Consider the following 22,408-nt stretch of genomic DNA (forward strand, 5'->3'; position numbering starts at 1 on the left):
AGCACACCGTATAAGAAGCCTGTGTATCCCTTCTCAAAGAGGTTTAAAGAGTTGATATTCCTCTTCACAAAAGCTCCTCACTTCCTAATAGTCACGGCCACCGTGAGTGATGTGGCATTTTTTGCCATTTTTGGGTTATTTTTTACCATTTCATGCTCATTTATAGCCCAAAAACGTACCCTTTTTTTTGTAAAAAGCAAAAACGAGCTAGGAAAATACCTAAATTTGTGTAAAAATTCACTTGGGCTCAAATTACACGTTGAGCCTCATTTTTCCACTTGGCAACCACTTTAGATGCATTGTTTACAGATAAGCATGAAACCTGCTATTTTTGGACGAGATCACCTGCATTGAACTTTCTAGGTGAAACGAGTATGCCATCCAGATGAACTTGACATACGTACATTTCGAAACCAAATTAGGCATGTTTTGATGTGATAAAACACGTCATAGTGTCACGTCCCAAGGCCTCTCTTCCCGGTAAGGTATGTACACGATTGCAACCTTTGCAACGGTTTTGACACATATGACATTATGTACATTATAGCATTTGGTCCCATGTAACAAAAGGCATAAAAGGTGAGGTGGACACTTTGATTTCACATTATAAATGTGCCACAACTGTAATGTGTGATTCACGATAATGGCAAACACTACATGCTTCAATTATGCAAGGATATTGAGGATGGCAAATATGTTTATCAAGAGCTCCAACTTTTGGCCGATACAGGCCTATTGATTGAAGGTGAATTGGCAACGCTTTGTCAGGATCGTGTATGTCAACAACCATGAAACCGGCCCGTAGGGCGGTAGACGTTATCTTTCACCCGATTCTTCAACGCTGGACTTTACGGCACAAAGCAATGACTTACGGAACCTGTGACTGAGACTGAATTACACTTCAAGACAAATAGCACGGCCAGGAAGCTAGAATGCTTCCAAGCAGACAGCGACACCTGTAGGCCCCAAAGGTTGGCGCCAATTTCGGTATTGCTTTATTCTTTAACAGAGGGAATAAAACCTATGGTTCCCTACGAGCAGCCCCGCACAATCTAGGCTGAATTCCATCTGTTCTGGCCCGATTTCGGTAGCATAACTGTACTAAGACCCTTCACAGTCAGTATCCCCACGCATTAGATGACTTTCCCGAAGCATACAGACACTTTGCAAAACCTGGCAAGAATCTGCAGCACGCTGAATTCTCTGTTTTTTGCCCCGAAAATGCACCAGATCACCTCTACAGCGGTCCACCCATGGGGTGGTAGACGTTGGCTTTCACCCAAAATTCTTTACTTTAGACACACACAGAGTACTTTGAAAAGATAACCTATAACGGGGATTCACACCTAAGTACACACACGGCTCGAAAGCTAGAATACTCCGAGCAGACGCCGACAACCTGTAGGCCCCAAAATTGGCGCCCCTTTCGGTATTTCTTTATTCTTTAACAGAGGGAATAAAACATGTGATCTCCTACGAGCTGCCCCGCGCATTCCAGGCGAAGAAACACCTGTTCTGGCCGGATTTCGGCAACATAACTGTACTAGGACGCTTCACAGTCAGTATCCCCACGCAATAGATGACTTTCCTGACGCATACCGACACTTTGCAAAACCTGGCGAGAATCTGCAGCACGCTGAATTCTCTGTTTTCTGCCCCGAAAATGCGCCAAATCACCTGTATAGCGGTCCCCTCGTGTCCCTGAACCTCCTGGGGATATTAGAGACCGTTTAAGGCCGAAACCTTAAACCTGCAAAAATACACAGCAGGCTGTAATTCCCTATTTTGGGCTCCATTTCGCGTGTCGGTCGCATCTGTAGCAAGACCTCGAGCTCCCGCACCTCTAGGGCTACTTGCCCTTTGAATCGGACGAGATTTCTCACGTGACACCTCTCCGAATTTACTTGTACCAGCGGGGGATTAGCCGCTAGCTAATCCAGTACATGTGCAAGAGGCTCTTGCCTCGACAATCCCTCATGAACCCACATAACTGTACATTGGTCAAATGAAAAGCCCACTAGAGGGGCATAACATACTGCTCGTAGGGGAGAGAGAGAGCAGTACGTAGCGTGCAGGGCATCACTCCTGGCACCGCACTGTACATAAGGGGGAAAGGAAGCACTCCATAGCTCTTAACCTGTGATAGTTTGCAAATGAGGCCTCTCCCAGCATCAAATTCAGCGCCACTTCTTCTTGCATGAGGAAAGTGCACAGAAATGTGCCACTTGGCGCATTTACAAGCCATTTCCCGTTTCGGGGTTGCCGCCTAAAAATCTCCCGACCGGTTGCCCGGTTGACTTCGCGGCAAAGTTGTAAAGTGTTCCCTAGTCATACCGGAGGTAATGACGCGAACACATTTTGTGGCCCAAAATAGCGTTCCCTAAATTTTAGGAAATGATCCCGTCGGGCTCCCAATGGTCTTCTGACCATCTATCCTCATTGGGACCGCATCCAAAAGTGCAATGTGGCGCAACTGTCGGATACTTTCTGTTGGTAGTCACACCTTGACTTTAGGCCTTTATTGAGTTCACTTCCTAGTATCCACCAACTTGCTAAGTGCGACGGGGGGACCTATATGATCTTGCTCTGAGCCTAGACATCCTCTTACAATACGAATTCCAGTGCCGACCACTACCCATCTGAGGGTGAAACTACAGTTTACATTGGCCATACAATGTCCAACCGTTTGCTACTTCAAGAAGAGGGTCTCAAAAATAAAACAAAACCCATTGGAAAGAAACCAACAACTAAAGTTAGCAGTTGCCACGTCCTCGTGACATAGTTAATAGCTGCCACGTTAACCAAGTGTGTACACACGAAAAGGTTGACAGTCGTGATACGGTGTCCACGAAGTGCTGTACACACTAATGGATTGATATTCATGCAAACGAGGACGTTCGCGATTTCAAGAGGGGGGTATGTCACGAGTCTGTGGCAACTTTACTTGTTGATTTCTTTTTGGGGAAATTTGATTTGACTTGTTTTAAAGCACCCCTCTGGAAATGCCAATGCCCGAGTTGCATGGTGTGAGGCAGACAATGAGAGTCTAGGCCGGCTGGCCAGTGAGCATTGAAGTTGGGCAAATGGACTAAGGTTAGCCACGATGGGGCTACGAGTGAAAATCACCTGATAGCTGGCCGACATTGTATTTTTCGATGTGGTTCCAGTGGTGATTGATGGTCAGATGACCAGTGTGAGTGCCATCGAAGCATCTCCTAAAATTTAGGGAACTGCTATTTTGGGCCGTGAAATGTGTTCATGTCATTAGCTCTGGAATGACAAGGGGAACATTTTACTACTCTACTGCCAAGTCAACTGACGCACCAGTTGAGATATTTTTAGCCAAATCGGCCAAAGTCGAAAACTGGGCGAGGTGTCAGCTCGTGAGCAAATCTGCCACTCTGGGAGAGCTGGGCGAGTTGTTTATCAGCAAAAGGGGCGCCATTTTCAGCCAGAGGCGGATTGCAACAGGTTGAGAGCTATGGAGTGCTTCCTTTCCCTCTTATGTACAGTGCGGTGCCAGGAGTGATGCCTTGCACGCTACGCACTGCTCTCTCTCTCCCCTATGAGCAGTATGTTATGCCCCTCTAGTGGGCTTTTCATTTGACCAATGTACAGTTATGTGGGTTCATGCACCATTGCGAAATCTCGTCCAATTCAAAGGGCAAGTAGCCCTACAGGTGCGGGAGCTCGAGGACTTGCTACGGATGCGACCGGCACGCGAAACGGAGCCCAAAACAGGGAATTACAGCCTGCTGTGTATTTTTGGAGGTTTAGGGTTTCGGCCCTAAACGGACCCTAATACCCCCAGGAAGTTCGGGGACGCGAGGGGACCGCTGTAGAGGTGATCTGGCGCATTTTCGGGGCAAAAAACAGAGAATTCAGCGTGCTGCAGATTCTCGCCAGGTTTTGCAAAGTGTCTGTATGCATCGGGAAAGTCATCTAATGCGTGGGGATACTGATTGTGAAGGGTCCTAGTACAGTTATGCTGCCGAAATCGGGCTAGAACAGATGGAATTCAGCCCAGATTGTGCGGGGCAGCTTGTAGGGAACCACAGGTTTTATTCCCTCTGTTAAAGAATAAAGAAATATCGAAAGGGGCGCCAACCTTTGGGGCCTACAGGTGTCGTTGTCTGCTTGGAAGCATTCTAGCTTCCTGGCCGTTCTATTTGTCTTGAAGTGTAATTCAGTCTCAATTACAGGTTCCTTTTAAGTCATTGTGTCGTAAAGTTTAGGGTTGAAAAATCGGGTGAAAGCTAACGTCTACCGCCCTACGGGCCGGTTTCACATCCCCCCTTCTTGAAAGAAAGTAATCGTCCGTGATTACAACATATCTGCAAAACAACTCATGTTAGCTCAAAAACTTCTGAGGGTCATTCCGAGGGACATTCAAGGGGACAATCCGAGGGACAATTCAATGGACTATCCAAGGGACAATCGGTTTTCTCATTCCAGATTGGAGCTCTTGATATCTTGGGTTGTTAACTTCCCAAAAAAATCTCATCCAATAAGGAGTCTCGTTCCAGATTGGAGCTCTTGATATTATGGGTCGATGGCTTCCCAGAAGAATCTCATCCAATAAGGAGTATTCAGTGGTTGGCACATCACAATGCAACACAAATGCTCACATATGGATGTTATAAGACATAGAAACATAAAGTCGCCGATGAACACTCCCCATGCAAATAACCATCCATGTCCAAGCCAAGAGCTGTTCAATGACTCCTTCATCACTCCTCCCGCATAACCTAAAGAGGTCCGGTTAGGAGATACAGAGGCCTTTTACAACCAGACGCCCCCTAGACCGCAGCCTATGTCGTTTGGAGGTGTTGAGAGTAACCACTGCTCAAACTTTTTGATACTCCCCCCGTAAATAACAATCCAGGTCCGGGCCATGAATAACTCCCCTCGTGAATAACCACAAGCAGACTATCAAGACTGTTTTGGGATTGTCACTTCACCAGGGCCTTCCTTGACCGCATATTAGCCTGTATGTGCCTCTACTTTCCTTGGACAGTTTTCCACAAACGGTTCTGGGGTTTTGGCATTCTCCCAACTTCCCTTAAACGCTTTGGGGTGGGTCAGATTCTGCTCTCAAGGTCTTTGTGGTGCCAACGCAAATTTTCACATGTTCCATTAGCATTTTTCCCTAGATGTTGGGGCCATATCCCCGGATATCCTACAACTCTCATATGTTTGCTTTTAGAGCCTTCACTTTACGGAACACTTTTGTAACAAACAGCTGACGTGCCCGAAACCCTAATTCTGCTGAAACCCTAACCCTAAAATCAGAAACCCTAATTCTGCCCAAAACCCTAATTCTGTTGAAACCCTAACCCTAAAATCAGAAACCCTAATTCTGCACGAAACCCTACTTCTGCTAAAACCCTAAACCTAAAATCAAAAACCCTAATTCTGCCCTAACCCTGATTTGCTGACGTGGCGGGCTGACACGTGGCCTGCTGTAGGGACACCAGCGCGATAGCATACCGGTCCCACAAAAGAGCAAACAGAGCATTCCAGAGACTTTTGGCTTGAATTTATTTCACCCTTACTTCATCGCGCATCGGACGCGCTCCCATCTTCACCGCTCATGTCTTACAGAGCATAAGCCAATTAAGATCACTTGCAAGAGAAGGATCTAGATTTGTTTCAAGTCACTGTTTTTCTCAGAAGCAGTGCCATGCAGATGTTGATGTCTACAACTACCAAGCAGCATACTCCAAGGACTTGGCAAGCTTTCAAGAAAATTTTTCCCCGAAGTTGTATGGTTTCTGACATCTTCCTTCGGAGTGCAACTTCTAGCAGAGGGGTATCCTGAAATTCTTGCCATGGAAACCCTAGCAGATTATATCTTGAAATTTCTCGACATCTCTCAGTAGATGTCTCTTCTCAAGTTGATAACCTTGGAAGTTCGATGTGATTGCTATCTCTTGGGACTACCATCGCCGCCAAAGCAACACTGTTTGTCCAAGAGCTGACGGACCATGTTGTGCTCGACTACGACCTTATGGAAGGAACCTAACCCTAATTTTTGTGCAGGTTTCAAGATGGAAAGTCAGTCGACTTTTCGAGCTCGATTGCTGTCGAGATTACCTTTTAAGTTTGAGTTATGTTTGATCTTGTTTGGTGATCCTGTTTGGAATTTGTTTGAAATGGATGGTATCTGTTTTGAACCTATTTTGGTGCCGATTTGAATTGTTTGACTCTGGTTTGATATTGGTTCAATGATTGGCGATTTTACTCCCGGGTGGAGAAGTGAGAAATACTGTTTTCGTATTGTTTGAACCTCGGAACGGCGCAGGCCGATGCCTTGGGAGCGTTTCGATGTATGTTTGAAAACCTCGGAACGACGCAGGCCGATGCCTGGGGAGCGTTCCGTTGTATGCTAGAAAACCTCCGAACGACGCAAGCCGATGCCTGAGGAGCGTTTGGTTGTATGCTTGATCCTCCAAGCGACGCAGACTGCGGTCTGGGGAGCGTTTGGTTGTACAATCCTCTGAGCTCATGGCCCGGACCTTTTTAGGTTATTTGCGGGGGGAGTGACGAGGTAGTCGTTGAGTAGCTTCATACCACAGGCCGTTTGTCTCGGGGGAGTGCTCAGCGGCGCTGTTAGTTGTGTCTTGTAACATGCATATGTAAGCATTTGTGTCGCATTGTGATGTGCCAATTACTGAATATTCCTAATTGGAAAAGATTGCCTGGGTATGTAATTTTAGTGCATCAAGACACCCGTGGAAGATCAGTATGGTCTGGGTGTGATGGCTAATTTTACTACGCCGGAATATCAAGAGTTCCGATCTGGACGAAAGGAGAAGCTAACTCCTTGATCAAAAGAGCAGAAAGGAGAAGCTAACTCCTTGATCAAAACAACCGAAAGGAGAAGCTAACTCCTTGATCAAAAGAGCAGACAGGAGAAGCTAACTCCTTAATAAAAAGAGCAAACTGATTGTCACTCGGAATGTCCCTCGGAATGACCCTCGGAAAACTTTGAGCTAACTTGAGTTGTTTTGCAGATATGCTGTAATCGCGGACGATTACTTTCTTTCAAGAAGGGGAGATGTAACAAACTACTGACGACGGACGTGCCCGAAACCCTAATTCTGCTAAAACCCTAACCCTAAAATCAAAAACCCTAATTCTGTCTGTCACAAACAGGAGCGCATAGCAATATAAAATATACTCGGATAAATAAAATTTATCACTTAATATTGAAGCCAGAGGATATAGAGAGAAATAGATAGAGAGAGAGAGATAGAGAGAGAGAGAGAGAGAGAGTGAGAAGATCGACACAGTACTAGGGACCAAAAGATGGGCCGGTCCCCCCCCCCCGTAATAGTATCTTTATTACTGAGGAGAAGTCTATACAAGCACTTGAACCGAACGTATTACCACGTTCGTTCTAGAATAAGACTTGATGGTTCTCGAAAGCCTCGGCTTCCGATTCCTAGGGCAAAACCCTATTCCAAGGAACTTACGTTCCTTATTCCAAATCCTTGAGAACCAAGGTTCTCGCCTCTGGATCTCACCTTCCAAACTCAGGGCATGACATCCCTGCAACTCTTTTCTAACTCTGTTTCCAAAGTCCTCTTCCTGCAGATTAACTCCGCTTTCCTAGACACGAAGTCCTTCCCTTGGGAATTTCAACTTCCGGATCACATCTCGAGAGTCTACCTCTCTTCGATCCGTGGATCTGCTTCCCAAACTTGGGTACGAAACCCTTGGGCTGATCTGGCTCTAGTTCCTCAGAGCGCTTTTCTCCTGCAGAGGCTCATGCCTTCCTCTGCTCCTACTCCCTCACGCAGAGGAAGTACACCTGCAATCAAATACTTAGAGATCATAACATGAAAATCGTACCTTCAAAGTCTCGACGCTCGTAACGCAACTCGGTTTTCGAAAAAGCAATTCCCCGGAAGAGATCTCTACATAGAAAATCCTCTCTTCCAATCCTACACACAAAAGAGGTGTGTTCTTGGGTTCCTTCTCATAAATCAGCCCCGTCTACAACGTTTATGGGCTGAAAACAGAGAAAAACAGCAACTTGTCGCAATGGAAACATGCTTCGTAGGCACTTCTTCGCGAGGGAACTCGCGCACTGGGTCTTGGCGACATCTGGTACACTTGGGGCAGCCATGGGCATCATCGGCAACTTCTTCTTTACGGCTGAAATCTGCATCAGCATCTCCTCCTTGCAAAGATTGGTCCTCCTCTCTGAGTGAGGGCATGTGATGCTTTTATAGCTCCTAGCCACGGGCACGAATAGCTGCTCGCATAGAGATCGCGGCCGTTTTCTTATTTTTATTTTTATTTTTTTATTTTTTTATTTTTTTCGTTGTTCTGCCAAAAAAAATAGAAAGAGAAAACGCTGGTTGATCCGTTGCCTTATTTATCAGATGGCTGCCCACTTATTAAGTGGGCGACCGGCGTATTTTAAAAATAGTTTGAACCTTCCCAAAAACTCAATAAAACCTTTTAAGTTAATAACAATGCTTTCACAACACTTCCCAAGCGTCCCTGGATGCAATCACACGCACAGTTGCAATACAGACATCGACTTCCTCGCGGGAAAGCGTCTGCTTTCCCGAAAAGCAATCCCGCTTTCTCAAAAAGCATCTGTTTTTCCTCAAAGTTTCCTCTGAACCCATCTTCATTCAAGTGCTTGCTTTTCCTTGTGCACAATTCTAACACAGTTCGGAATTTCCTCTCGACTATGGATATCCCCTTTCCGATGCACCCGTCACCCACCTTGTGACGCATCAGGAATACCCATCACCTAGTCCTTTCCTACAGAACTTACGGTACAATCTCCTTCGCGATGCTCTATGTCACCCATCCTACGACGCATTAGAGATGTCCGTTCCCGGATGGTCGGATACTTCTTTCCGATGCTCCCTGTCACCCATCCGATGTGACGCATTAGAAGCACCCGTTCCTGGTGGCCTTACAGATATTCCCTTTCACAGTGCTCCTGTCATTACTTTGAATGACGCACTAGGAATACTCCGTACTCGGATGTCTCCACTGAGAAAAACCCTCTCACTTAAAATTCCAATAATTCATTTAGAATTATTTTTCCTTGATGTTCCAAGCGAGAAAACCCTCTCACTTATAAATCCAATAATTCATTTAGAATTATTTTTCTGTCAGATAAAGCCAATTTAGCAACAATGTCCAAAACCCTAATTCTGCTGAAACCCTAACCCTAAAATCAGAAACCCTAATTCTGCTGAAACCCTAACTCTAAAATCAGAAACCCTAATTCTGTTGAAACCCTAACCCTAAAATCAGAAACCCTAATTCTGATGAAACCCTAACCCTAAAATCAAAAACCCTAATTGTGTTTGAAACCCTAACCCTAAAATCAGAAACGCTAATTCTGCCCCTAACCCTAACCCTAACCCTAACCCTGATTTGCTGACGTGGCGGGTTGACACGTGGCCTACAGTACGGACACAAACGCGATTTACGAAAAGCTGGCAGCTTTTGGCATTGCTTTTTGGACCAAAAGCTTTTGAGTTTTGAAGGCTTTTCACTGTAATTGCTTTTTAGGCCAAGGGTCTTTAAATATGAGGTTAGGGCTCATTCTTTGGCATGCTTCCTGGCGAAGGTGCAGAGCCTGGAGTACCGGCTTGTACTGTGTTGATGCAATATAAAGAAATACCGAAAGGGGCATCAAGGTTTGGGGCCAATACTCTCTGGGGTGGAATTCCGCCACTCCGTGTCACGTGTCATCTCTCTCTCTCTCTCTCTCTCTCTCTCTCTCTCTCTCTCTCTCTCTCTCTCTCTCTCTCTCTCTCTCTCTCTCTCTCTCTCTCTCTCTCTCTCTCTCTCTCTCAGTTCAGTTGTTATTGAAGTGCTAAAAGTCTGTTCAGTCTGTTCTTTTCTAGTGGCACGTGGTGCTAGTCTTGTGACAACTTCTATGTTCTTCCCTTTTTTGTATCTGATCTTTCTGATGGGTTTTCCTCACTTTGAGGTTTCCTATTTGTAGATTAATCAAAAAAGATTTACAAAAAGTGTGTGTGTGTGTTGGTTGAGTCGCGGCCTGTTGATGTTGATGTGCTTATGGGCACATCAATTTAGTCCCTTCTTTACTTTGCCTCTGTACATATCTTTTGAATGCATAGTTGTGTAAAATGCATTTCATATAATGTGTGGGGGGTACGTAACCCTAATAAGTGGAGACTAACCTGGCACTATGTACATACATGTAAGGCAGACATTGTTGTTTTGCAAGAGCATAATCAACATGATTATGTTGGGCAATTCTCGTATGTTGTGGGATACTCGATAGCATATGTTGGTTCATATAGGCATGAGTTGCAGCCAATTCTGGCGTATAATGATCGAACGTGTGGTTGGATGGTGGTCCAATGCACGATCAATGGTCAGATTTATGAATTTGGTGGTGTTTATGCGCACACGACCTCGGGACAACAAGCTGTTTTGTGGCGTGAGATATCGTCTTATCCATGGCTTTCCAATGCGTTGCTTGGTGGTGATTTCAATAATGCGCCAGCTTCATCTAATAACACCAGAGGACATTCTCACATGCTAAGCATAGAATTGCAAGCTCGGAGAGATCTTGTGGCATGTACACGGATGTTGGACCTGTGGACCCTCTTGCATCCTGATGTTTCGAGGTATACATTTCAACATAATGCTTTTTCTACATATCGTGCAAGATTAGATCGGTGGTATATCCTCAGCATGCAACAATTTCATGAGTTTGTGTGCGAAATAGGAATAGACCGTTCTTTGCTTTTATCTGATCATGCTCCTGTTGTGATGCTGATGCGCTTTGGGCAACTACATTATGATCAGCCTCTTTCTAAGAAGCGTATGTTGCACATCAACAATGCATATCTTTCGCACGAGGCATTTCGTGAGATGATCTATGATGTTATTCCCCCTTTGGTTACCCAAATGTATCTTGATCCTGATGTTGCCTGGGTTCGCTTTGTTGTGCGTGTGCAGAGTGTAATTCAGGACTATAGCAAGCGTTACATGTTTCAATTACGTGGTGGTGTTGAGGACGCAAAGCATGTGTATCAACAGCTCCAACTCTTAGCTGACACACGTCTGTTGTCGGAAACTGAATCCACCGCCCTTTGTCAGGCTCGAGTGTGTCTGCTGCATAATGATAAACGAAAATTGGATAATTGGCAAACTCATGCTCGACATCCAGCGTTTGTAGACAAGGGATGTGCCTCAAAGCAGGTTTTTAAGCACTTGCATCATTCAAGGGCCTCTCAAACTATTTAGCGGATTATGTTTCAACTAGGAGCTTGGACATCTTTAAAGCGTGAGTTTGCAGATGCCATGGTGTCCCATTTTAGGACTGTTTTTGCCACTGCCCCCGTGGCATCCGCTGCAGTTATTCATGCACGCCAACTTTTGTTATCTACAATGCATTCGATTGTCTTGCCTGAGGATGCCTTTGGCCATGGAGGCGGCTTTTACAGAGAATGAATTGCACTCAGCTTTGCTTGCTCTCGGAAGATGGCGTTCACATGGAAAATTTTCTCTCTTTCTGGGAGCCTCTGAAAGAACCTTTACTTTATATGATGAACGCTACATGGGTGAAACAGGATTTGCCAATGTCTCGGAAAGAGGGTTTGTTGAAGTTGTTGCCTAAACAAGCGCTTTGTGAGCAGTTCTCGCATTGGCGGCCAATTTCTCTTATGCCGGTGATCTATAAAATCTTGGCTAAGATCATTGTGAATCGTATCAAGGAACCTCTTATGGCTGTTATCCATTCCGCGCAATATCGCTTTATTCCTCGTCTCGCCAGATTTTGGATAATCTGGCTAATGTATTAGTTGGAATGGAATATGCCAAATATACCTAGCAAGATGTTCTCGTAATGCAGGTAGACATTGAAAAGGCTTTCGATACGATTCCATGGGATTTCATTGTTGCTACCATGCGGGCCCTTGGCTTTGGCCCAAAGATGGTCAACGTCGTTTACTTCTTGTATGCTCGCAGTACATGTTCAGCCTCCTTGATGGAGAGCTGACAAAACCTTGGCTTCTTGGATGCTCTGTCAGACAGGGTTGCCCGCTTAGCACCTTGTTGTATCCCATTGCCACTCACTCTTTCTTATTGTATTTGGATCACTTGACTTCGCTCGATCGTCTTCATGGGCTGAAGTTACCCAATGGGAAAGACTTCGCAGGATAGGCCTATGCTGATGATTCGTTGTTCATGCCTCCTAACAGCCGGGACGATGTGCGAGAAATTATGCAGGCATTGGATACATTTGGCTTGGCAGCAAGCCTTAAGGTTAACTTTTGGAAATCTGAACTCTTGCCTCTTGTTGTCTGTGACTAGCATCGTCTTTTATGGGCTGGCGAGATTCTTGATCCGCATACGGTGGCCAGGCACTTAGGATATCCTATCGGTTGGCAGGTTACTAACGCGCGTCAAATCGATTGGGCCATGCAATGATTTGAGTGTCAAATTGCACTATTGGAAACTGTCTACATGGCCGCTGCATGTTTGACTTTGTCTAGTGCAAAGTATCATGATGGCATATGCTCAGTTTTACTTGCCATTGCTGCACTCACCTCGCTCTCGCCTCTCATTGCTTATGTCTACTATTGTATCTCACTTGTGGCACACCGGTTCTCATAAGAAAGGCCTCCGTTTGTTAGCAATGGAGAAACTTAGCACTCCAAAGCGTCTTGGCGGGCTGAATATTTTGGATCTTCATCGCCATGCATTGGCAAGGAAGGCTATGTTATTGCCCACTCTTGCATTGCAGTCTCAGCCATGGACACTTATGGTTGCTGACCTCTGTCAGCATGTTGCCACTCCTGCCTCTGGCCATTGCCAGACTTCCCTTTGGGAAACTGAGTTTGGCAAGATGGTCGGTAATATTCCTGGTTGTTTGATCATCTCTGGCTTGCTCTCCGCTTGGAAAGTTGTTACGGATCATCTCTCTTGGCATGGCAGGCAGCAAGCAGATGGGAATTCGTTGCATTTGGAAAGCATTCATTGGAGCAGGGTGTTCTCTTCTACCTTGGTTGAGCAATCGCCTCATCAAGCCTACTTCCTCTCTAGTCGTGGCATACGCACGGTGGATGATGTGGTGAATTCATCTAGGAATTTGCTTACCTTTTCTCAAGCGGCAGCACGCTTTGGGTTGGGCCTACATTATCATCAGATTTGGGGCTTGCTTCAGCATATGCTGGATGTTTTTCTCCCTATTCCGCCCTTGGCCGGTGGATGCCATATGCAAGATTGGAATTTATGGGACACTTCTTTGGATGCGATTCTGCCCGCCATATCTATGCTTCTCTCATGCAGGACTCTTGGTTGGCTGATCATTGTAATGCGCTTTGGGATATACACAAATCCGAACAATGGTGGAGGCAGGCTCTTATTGCAATCTGGAAGTCTCGCTTGCCTCTTAAAGAGCGTTTGTTTCTTTGGCGTTGTTTGTTGGGAGTTCTTCCAGTTGGAACACTCCTTGTGGCGCGTCGTATTAGCTCCTCTCGTTGCGTCGGTTGCTCCGTTGCTGATGAGACTGTCAGACATATGCTTTTGGAGTTTCGCTGCATCAGGGCTTTTCTTTGTCGCGTTTCTGCTTGTATGCACCTTCGATTTCCCTCAGAAGTCTTCCACAAACAATTCTGGCTTTTTGGCATTCTTGTGAATTCCCTCCAGCAATTTGCCATTTTCTTCGCATGGGTCAGATTTTTGTGGCACCGTCGCAATCTCCGCATGTTTCACCAACATGATGCAGATCCTTTTCCATCGTTCAAGTTTTCACTGAGGCAATCGTTACATTTTGCCTTTGACATTGGGGACATAGCCCTGGAAATCTTGCAGCTCTTCTATGTTTGCTTTTAGCGCTTTTGTATCGTAGAGCACTTCTGTGTTCTTCCCTTTGTATCTGATCTTTTTGGTGGGTTTTCCTCACCTTGAGGTTTCCCACAAGTAAATTAATCAAAACAGATTTACCACAAAAGTGTGTGTGTGTGTTATATAATATGTGTGAAAGTGTTTGTATATGGGTGTGTATGTGTAAATGAGACACACATGACTCTAGACTCCGTAAGAGAGAAGTTTTAATTTTACAGGAGGTTGCGTCTTTTGTAGGTTTTGCCGAAATCTTTTGCAGGTTTCGCAGGTTTCGGAGTTTCATACCCATGAACGTGTTTTTAAGTCACTCTGCATTGTTGATGAGGAGAAAGTCGACTACAAAGCTTTATGGTTTCCTCTACAAGATCTCCCTCTGGGTCCCTAGATATGTTTTCTACAGAAACTACTGGCCCTTCTACTATATCCAATACAGCGATGTTCTCCACAATCTGTGCACAAATGCATGGTTCATTTGCTTGCATGTTTTAAGTAATGAGTCTTCTACTGCTGCTTGACACTCTAGTCAATACCTGGACTAAGCTGTCACATTCCTTGCGCAATCTTTGAGATGCTTCTGCTGGATCATCCACCTCTGCTAAGGAGTGCAATTACAGTTCTCAAGGTATGCGGGTGGTCTCCAATTTTCCACTTACAGAGCTGGCTCACTGGAGTGGCATTTATTACCTCCTCAGTGGTCCCTTCTACACTCCTCATACAGGCTGCCCTAGTAGCTTAATAAATTCCTTCATTGCTCACTCTACAGATGTTGAATTCCTATATAGCTGCTCATGAGGTCTCTTGTGCACAGCGGCACAGCCATGTTTTTCCTCAAAGAAGAAAACTTTACTCCAGGTATTTTGTCAATGCAAACTTTACAAAAAATGTAAACAAAAAATCTATTGGATTGTGTTACAAACACCTTGTATGGGACCCAAGAAATGCATCAAACGCAAGACAGTAGAAAACAAGAAAATACGTCTTGTATTCATTCTATCTACTCTGGCTGACATGTTGCCAACCTTTAAAATACTTCAAAACTAAACTGAAAAGATGACAATGTAGGGTCATGTATTTGTCCATTGATTCTGGCAATCCAAAATCCAATACCAAGTTTGCTTCAGAAAACTCTTCAAATGTCAAGCACCAATTCACCCGCAAATCAAGTTGTGCAACAAAATGCTTGTAAACTTAACTTTTCAACAGCATTAAAACAAAAAACTAGTGCAAGGAATAAAACGATTAGCAGCACAGACACAAGAAAAAGAATAAGGAAGGAAACAAACAAACCTCAAGGCGGTGTCTCTTGGCTTCCAACAGCTTCTCTTTCTCACCCTCCTGCCAAAACCAAGGATTAACTCATGCAAAAGTTATACTTCTGGAAAGTAAAGTGTCAACACTGCAAGATCCAGCAGCAGCATCTTAAAAAATCTCTTAACTCTTGCTCAAACAAAGGAGAGGCCCTTGTATATGAGTGATCTTGAGTGACCGAAACATTATCCTATTCTACAATATGGGCTTTACCTCCACATACACCCTTTAAAATTACAATCTAACATGCAGCAGCAGACAATGCTGAATCTTGTGTTCTAAGGTGAGCATTTGCAGTAGTCATGTAAGCCTTCCCCCCCTTAAAGTTGGAGTTCTCTCACTCCCAGAGCAAATTCAGCACTTTCTTTCCCTGCGGATCTTGTCACAAGCTTGCTGACATTAGAGGTAACCACCAAGCAGATACAACCCAACTGAGTCGGAGGGGCATAAGGGCCTGGCGGTACCTGAATTGAAGCGCAATTAACGGGTCAGGGCTGTTTTTGCTTTGAATGCATAGAAATCGAGCTTTTTGAATCTTGATGCTTTTTCTATGTTTCAGAATACTCTAAAAATGTCTTGACACAGCAGAAGTCAGACCTCTACACATTGATGCTCTGCTTTTAGCATCCCTTGTAAACCTTTATAAGTGTTGATAGGGCTCCCACTTTGCAGAGCATCTGGACGCAGAGTATGAGAGTGAGACCCTCCCACTCCCTTGTACTTTGAGCACAGATTTAATACAAAAAGAAATACCGAAAGGGGCGCCAGTCTTTGGGGCCAATATCTCTAGGCACGAAACTTCGTCTGGCCGCGTCGAATCGATTGTGAACTGTTTTGAAGTGAATCTCTGCTGTGTTGCGGTAGAATCTTGACTTGGAGTGTCCAAGTTTGTTACAGTCAAGTGACGCCTATGCTCCTCTTCATTCTTTGAATAGACAATCATGTCATCAAAGAATGTGCCAACAAACTTTTGATGTGGACAGAAGATCCGATCCATCATCCTATTGAACGTAGCAAGAGCGTTTGTAAGACCGAACAGCATCACTAAGAACTCATACGGACAAAATGTCGTCCTAAACGCAGTCTTGTGCACATCCTCAGGCCTGATACAAATCTGATGGTATCCACTCTTAAGCTCTATCCTGCTGAAAATTGCAGCACCCTCTAGTCGGTCAAGAATAGCATCAATCCTTGCGATAGGAAACATGTTCTTGATGGTAATCTTATTCAACGCACGGTAATCAATACACATGCGCCAAGAGCCCTCCTTCTTCTGCACTGGAAGCATTGGGGAGCAAAAGGGTGAAAAACTAGGTTGAATCATCCCTTCCTCTAGCAGCTCCTCTACTTGGCCCATAATCTCTTTCTGTTGAGCCACACTAACCCTGTACAGAGGCCTATTTGGTGGGTGACAACCTGGCACCAAATCTATCGCATGATCCTCAAGCCTCTCCAGCGGCAACCGAGACGGTACTGAGTCCCAAAGGTCTCACACCGCGTCTATCAAGTACCACCACTTTGTCTCCGCGATAGAAGACAAGTTTCCTCTTCTCTCTTGTAGCCAAGATCTCGGGCATGCATTCTTTCATGCGTGACATTGTAAGATCATCTCCCAAAAAAATCCATGTTTGCTTTAGTGTAGGCCTCTTTTTGAGCAAGTCCTTCCTCTCTTCCATGGTAGAGAAACGAATGATTAGAGGACATTCCTTGGGGGTTCCCCCATCACTTCTCCTTTCTTGCCCACTCTCCATACTCCGGTGTGTTTTGGGTCTATGATTCCAATACGTGCATAGAGGCTTTTCACTTCCTCTTCCACATTGTTGTGTCCTTGACAATCGTGACTCATACATGTAGAGCGCGTGCCTTCCTCCTTTGGTCTTCCTCAAGTGTCATGTTGATGATAGAAGTGGGAGTAGGAGATTCCTATTTACCTTTTTTGGCCAATTGGATCCATCAGTTTGCTTCCGCTACTGGTCTTTGGGTTTTTTAGCATCTTCCCCCAAGATGTTGTCTCTACCATGGTCCGTTTTCTTTTTCTTCTTTCGCTTGCAGCGTTGTATGTCCTCCATACGTTTATTAAGGGACCCTTAAGGGATATCCTACATATGTTTATTGGACCCTTTGCAAAGTCATAAGTTTGGACAGCACAACTTCCTTACAGACTTACTTAACCTCCTGTACATCATTGAAAAGCAGTTTGTTCAAAGATAAATAGCACCCACTTGAAAAAATAAAGCATGTATACTGAAACTTGCATTGTCAGCACAAATCTATGCAACTTCTATGTGTGTGAACCATCTAGAAAACTTCGAGAAATGGATCATTTTGCATAGCTACACATTGTGATCAACAAGTACATTGAGCTACCTTACTCTTAATCAACATGTGGCAGATCTTGCCAGGAAAATGCATTTCATGATATATTCAAACACATTATGCTTGTAAAGAATGGAACTACATGTGGCTAAAACTTCTTGTGGCAAACCTTTGATGTTCTTTCATCTTGAAGCGGTTCAGCAAGTATAAATATGCGATCTAAGAGAACAACCACTGATTCCTTTCCGAGACGATTCCAAGGAACCTGTAAAATCAATCCATATAAGTAAAAAATGCATCCAGAGATTTTGTACTAATCAGACACAGCAAGCGAAAGGTCGAAAGAAGAAAAGAGTGCAAGCACACATACAGAGATCATGTGCACAAGCCCCTGTAAAATGTGTGCACGCATGCACACACACGTAACTACAACAGGTCACAAAGGACACAAAGACTAGCACAGGACCACATGGAGAGATGCACACCTCCAAAAGGTCAGAGAGATGGAGTATGAACTAAAAGAGGGCTCAGATAGACACCAATAGACTTGCACACAACATAAAATTGAGAGAAACCCAAATACTTAAAAATGAAACAAGTTTCCTATCTTTGTCATAAATTAACGCTTCAGCACTCACCTTCAATGTGACTGACCCCAGAAAACCTGCTTTAACAATGACCGGAAGCTTCAGGGAATTTAGAGCCTCAGCTTTCAGTTGCAGATCCTTCAAGACAACATCACCTGCAATAAGAGTAGGTTTTTACACTCAAAACAAAACAGTTCGTGACAATCACAACGATGCTTTCAATTGCAACAAGAACTTTCATTTGACAAGCACACAAATCCCGTAATTTTACCTTTTATCCACTATTTTAAAGAGATACTTGTGAAAATACAGTATGAGGCGTTGCATTCAAATCACCAAAATAACAAGATGACGTACTGTTTCAGTTCTTTCAGCTGTTCACACCAAACAGTCCTTGCGGTCCCTAGCAAACTTGAAGTTGCTATCTGCTATTCCGAGGGCCACTGTCCCCCCTGCCAAGTCATCAGCCTCAAGCCACTGCTGGATGTTGCTGCCATGTAGGAGCAGGCAGCCCCCCCCCCCCTTCAAAGTCGAGAGAATGCGAGAGAGAGAGAGAGAGAGAGAGAGAGAGAGAGAGAGAGAGAGAGAGAGAGAGAGAGAGAGAGAGAGAGAGAGAGAAATGAAATGAAATGAAATGAAATGAAATGAAATGAAATGTTATATTAACGTCTTCAAAAGGCCATAGTGACCTATGAGACCAGAAAGTTACAAGGTGATGTTCTAGATTGGTCGATGTGAGCTAAAACCGAAAACTAAGCAAAAATGGGCGGCTAGTTGGGATAGCTGAATCACAAAAGATCTAGCATCGGTCGTTGGCGAATCTCATCAATTTCCTCCATGGTTAGTAGTCTGACCGGGCGTCGTGCATGCCTGGCCAGCGTGCTCTGATTCTTTTGACGTAACCTCCGTCAATGTTGTGTAGTCCTGCGCAGTCGTGGGCGCCCGGATTTCCCTAGTTCAATCGCTCGGTCAATCAGTGTGCCTCTGGTGTGAGACGGGGGGGAGCTCTACTGTGGGAGTGGCTCTTGCGGCTGGCCCGTGTCTGCTCTGAAGAAGTCTGTAATCCGTCTTTGAGACTGGTTAGCCTCGCCATTCATCAAGCTCTCTCTGTGTCTGCGCAGCTCGAGCAAGAACAAACCCAGGCATCTTGGATCTTCGTATCCCATTACTCTTCAGAGCGGTCCAAAACCCTTTCTGAACAAGCAATGGAAGCGGCCTCGTATCTCGTAGTAGACGGGGCAACGACATGTATAATGCAGCTCTGTCTCAGGTTCCATGTTACACGAGGGGCATGTCCTGGCCTCTGCTGGTACTCCGTTGTATCTCCCGGTTTCGATCCGCAGCTGGTGAGACGATGTGCGTAACTGGCCAATAGCACACCGTATCCCATGAGACAGGTGGGTATCCATGTATCTGGGTCTCATCACAAAACCATCTTCCGTAAGCTGGAGAAGGTGGTCTCTGTAGAAAGCCATCTTCGCGCCCAGTTCTTGTGCTGGTTGTATCCATGTCCTCCTGGTGTCTAGCTGGGTGAGGTCTTGGCGGATGAGCTTGGTGATCTCCGACTGTGTAAGAATGAGAGATGGTGCATCCAATGAGTACTGGAATGGTGGCAGCCTGTCTATGCTGAACCCATGCGCCTGAAACCATGATGTCATCTTCCCATACCAGCATGTTGTATCTCCTTGTATGGCTAACTGTCGAGAGGACTCAAGTGCTATGCGAGCATATCTGTCTCTAGGAAGTTCCCATGTGCGGTTTATGAAGGAGACTGATCTGGTGAGCGCCTCTACCACCTGTGGGGGGGCCGCCAGCTCTACTCGGATAATGGCCCGTGGTACATATGCCTTGGCTCTAATCAGCCGCGAGATCATAGAGACGAGAGGCTTCTCCATGTTCCCCCATCCGTCTGTGCGACCCGGCCTCCCGTGGTGATCCAATGAAGGTCCCCATATCTCAGCCCCATAGAGCAATGCTGAGGCCACTAAGGTGTCAAAGAGCCAGAGCTTCGTCCGGGGTTCCTGAAACTGAACTTGCGAACACATCCTCTCCAATCTACCCAATGCTGCGTGGGCTCTAGTCAGTTTGGTCTCTGTTGCTCTTCTGAGTGAGAATGTGGGTCCAGTAAAAACCACTCCAAGGTAAGTGTAAGCGTCTGTGTACTCCACAGTCTCCTGGCCGTATGTGAATGTAGGTGCTGATCTCCTGATCCACTGTGGGGTGGTATTAAACACCATAACCTTGGTTTTACCAAGGTTGACAGACAAACCACTTTTGTGGGCAAACGTATGCAAAGCATCCAATTGGCGTTGCATTCCCTCTGGGGATTCGGAGATCAACACAATATCGTCTGAATATAACAAGAGTGGAATCCATGTCCCTGCCAACTGTGCACCTTTATCCCCGTCCCTGTCAATGTAGTCAGAAACCTCATCCACATACATACCGAAAAGACTAGGAGAGAGCGGGCAACCCTGCTTCACCCCAATAGTGGAGTGAACCAGTATTGAGAGTCCCTCCGGGGTGCGTACATGCCCTCCTACTGATCTATATAATGCCATGATCCCCCAAATGAGCTCTATGGGTACTCCCATTTCCTGTAATCTACGCATCAATCTAGCTCTGGGTACTGTGTCAAAAGCTTTGTGAAAGTCCACAAAGCTACAGTAGATCCGTCTCCCATGAGATCTGCCTTCCTCGATGATGGCCCTGAGTGTCAAGATGTGGTCAAGAGTAGAGAAGCCTCTCCTAAATCCTGCCTGCCCAATTGCCCGCAGTCCTTCCCTCTCTGCCCATCTACTCAATTGTTGCTCAAGAATAGATGCATACAATCTTGCCAGTGTGTGCCCAATCATAATAGTGCGATAGTTCCCAGGCTCCATGGGGTCTCCTGATTTGAAGATAGGTACGATCGTAGATAACCAAGTGTCCGGTAGGCCCTCACACATGGCACGATTAAACATAACTGCTAGAAGCTCTGCTAGTAAGTCTTTGGCATGCATGAAATGCTCAGCGACTAGGCCCTCATGATCATATGCTCTCCAAGTCTTCATCCTGTCAATAGCTTTTTTCACCATCTCAGCGGTGAAAAAGACACATGTGTGTGGGCATGGATCAGGGCGGTTGGGGAGGGGCGGCTGTCTAGGTATTGTGTACAAAGATGATGCGTACTGACCCCAGGTCTCTGTGGAGGAAATAGCGGGGGGGGGGGGGGGGCTGCTCATGAAAGAGCCGCCACGCCTCGCACGAGTCTTGACTCAAGAATAGCTGATATAGATCCTGCTCGAGTCGAGCCAAAAAAGCCCTCTTCTTCCGCCGCACCAGGCGTCAAAAGTTCATATGTGATTGTCTGTGAGTAACGTCCCCGAACAGCACCTCCTTCTAAAGTCTGGCTCTAGTCTGGCGGCACTCCTCATCGTACCAGCTGTTCTGAGGCATGCTCCCAGATCGACGGCTCTGCTCAGGCTGGGTGTGTGGGTATGCTTCTGCTGCTACCTCATGTAATGTCTGTGTCAGTATAGTAGTTAGCTCCTCCAGAGGTCGCCCGGGGTCCTCAGTGCATAGGCGTCTGTAGATTCCGTCCATGTATACAGAGTCCGTCTCCCTTGTGAATGTGTAGCGAGTAGGGGCTGCTACTCGTGGCCTGTGTGCTACACTGAACTGGAAGGAGATGGTCAGTCACACCAGAGCATGATCCACTGCCACCCCGACCGGTCTGGGCCCAATTGTGAGATCCTAGATACTAGAGATGAGGTTCGGTTGTGCCATGACATAGTCCACCGTGCTGGCTCCATGTCTGTGTGGGAAGCATGTAAAACCTCCCGCAGCAGGAAATCTCTGTAGGCCGTTCAAGATGGCCAATCCATGTGCAGTGCCCATGTCTATCAGGTGTCGGCCATACTCAGTATATTCCATATCGTGTGATAGTTTGGAAAGGCCCGTTTTTGCCACATCTATCTCTCTTAGCATCTCCTCTGAAGTATCATAAAACACTGCCTGGTGATGGGCGGTCCTAGCATTGAAGTCCCCGAGGATGATAATGTCACCGTCCCTAGAGAACTCCCATATGTCATCATCCAAAATAGAGAAAGGGGATTGTCCTCTGGGTGGTGCATAAACTGACAACAGATAGCTAGATAGAGGTATCTGCCTGTCTCTGCTTTCAGTCTCACCCACATGTACCTAGCCTGCTCGTCCCTGCGGGCTATATGTATCAGTGGCTGCAGATGCTCTCTAAATAACACTACCACTCCTCCCGAGCCCCGCCCTCTGTGCTCTGAGCGTGTCTCCTGTCTATAGGCTGTCTCCCACCTGTATCCATTGATGCGAGG

General features: G+C 45.7%; 1 protein-coding gene across 5 annotated transcripts in view; it reads right to left on the reverse strand.

The window, feature by feature from the left end:
- LOC147428159 (calcium-dependent lipid-binding family protein) overlaps window positions 1-22,408 on the reverse strand; it is a 176,276-nt gene that overhangs the window by 124,846 nt on the left and 29,022 nt on the right. For all 5 annotated transcript variants that reach the window (XM_086496602.1, XM_086496601.1, XM_086496600.1 and 2 more), the window contains exons 3-5: window positions 18,129-18,232; window positions 17,660-17,755; window positions 15,154-15,201 (exon numbers count right to left, since the gene is read on the reverse strand). In XM_086496602.1, coding sequence (XP_086352728.1) covers window positions 15,154-15,201; window positions 17,660-17,755; window positions 18,129-18,232 — 248 coding nt within the window. The remainder of the gene's footprint in view (window positions 1-15,153; window positions 15,202-17,659; window positions 17,756-18,128; window positions 18,233-22,408) is intronic.

This window comes from Adiantum capillus-veneris, chromosome 23, assembly GCF_014529385.1.
Source record: "Adiantum capillus-veneris isolate H3 chromosome 23, ASM1452938v2, whole genome shotgun sequence".
NCBI lineage: Eukaryota > Viridiplantae > Streptophyta > Polypodiopsida > Polypodiales > Pteridaceae > Adiantum > Adiantum capillus-veneris.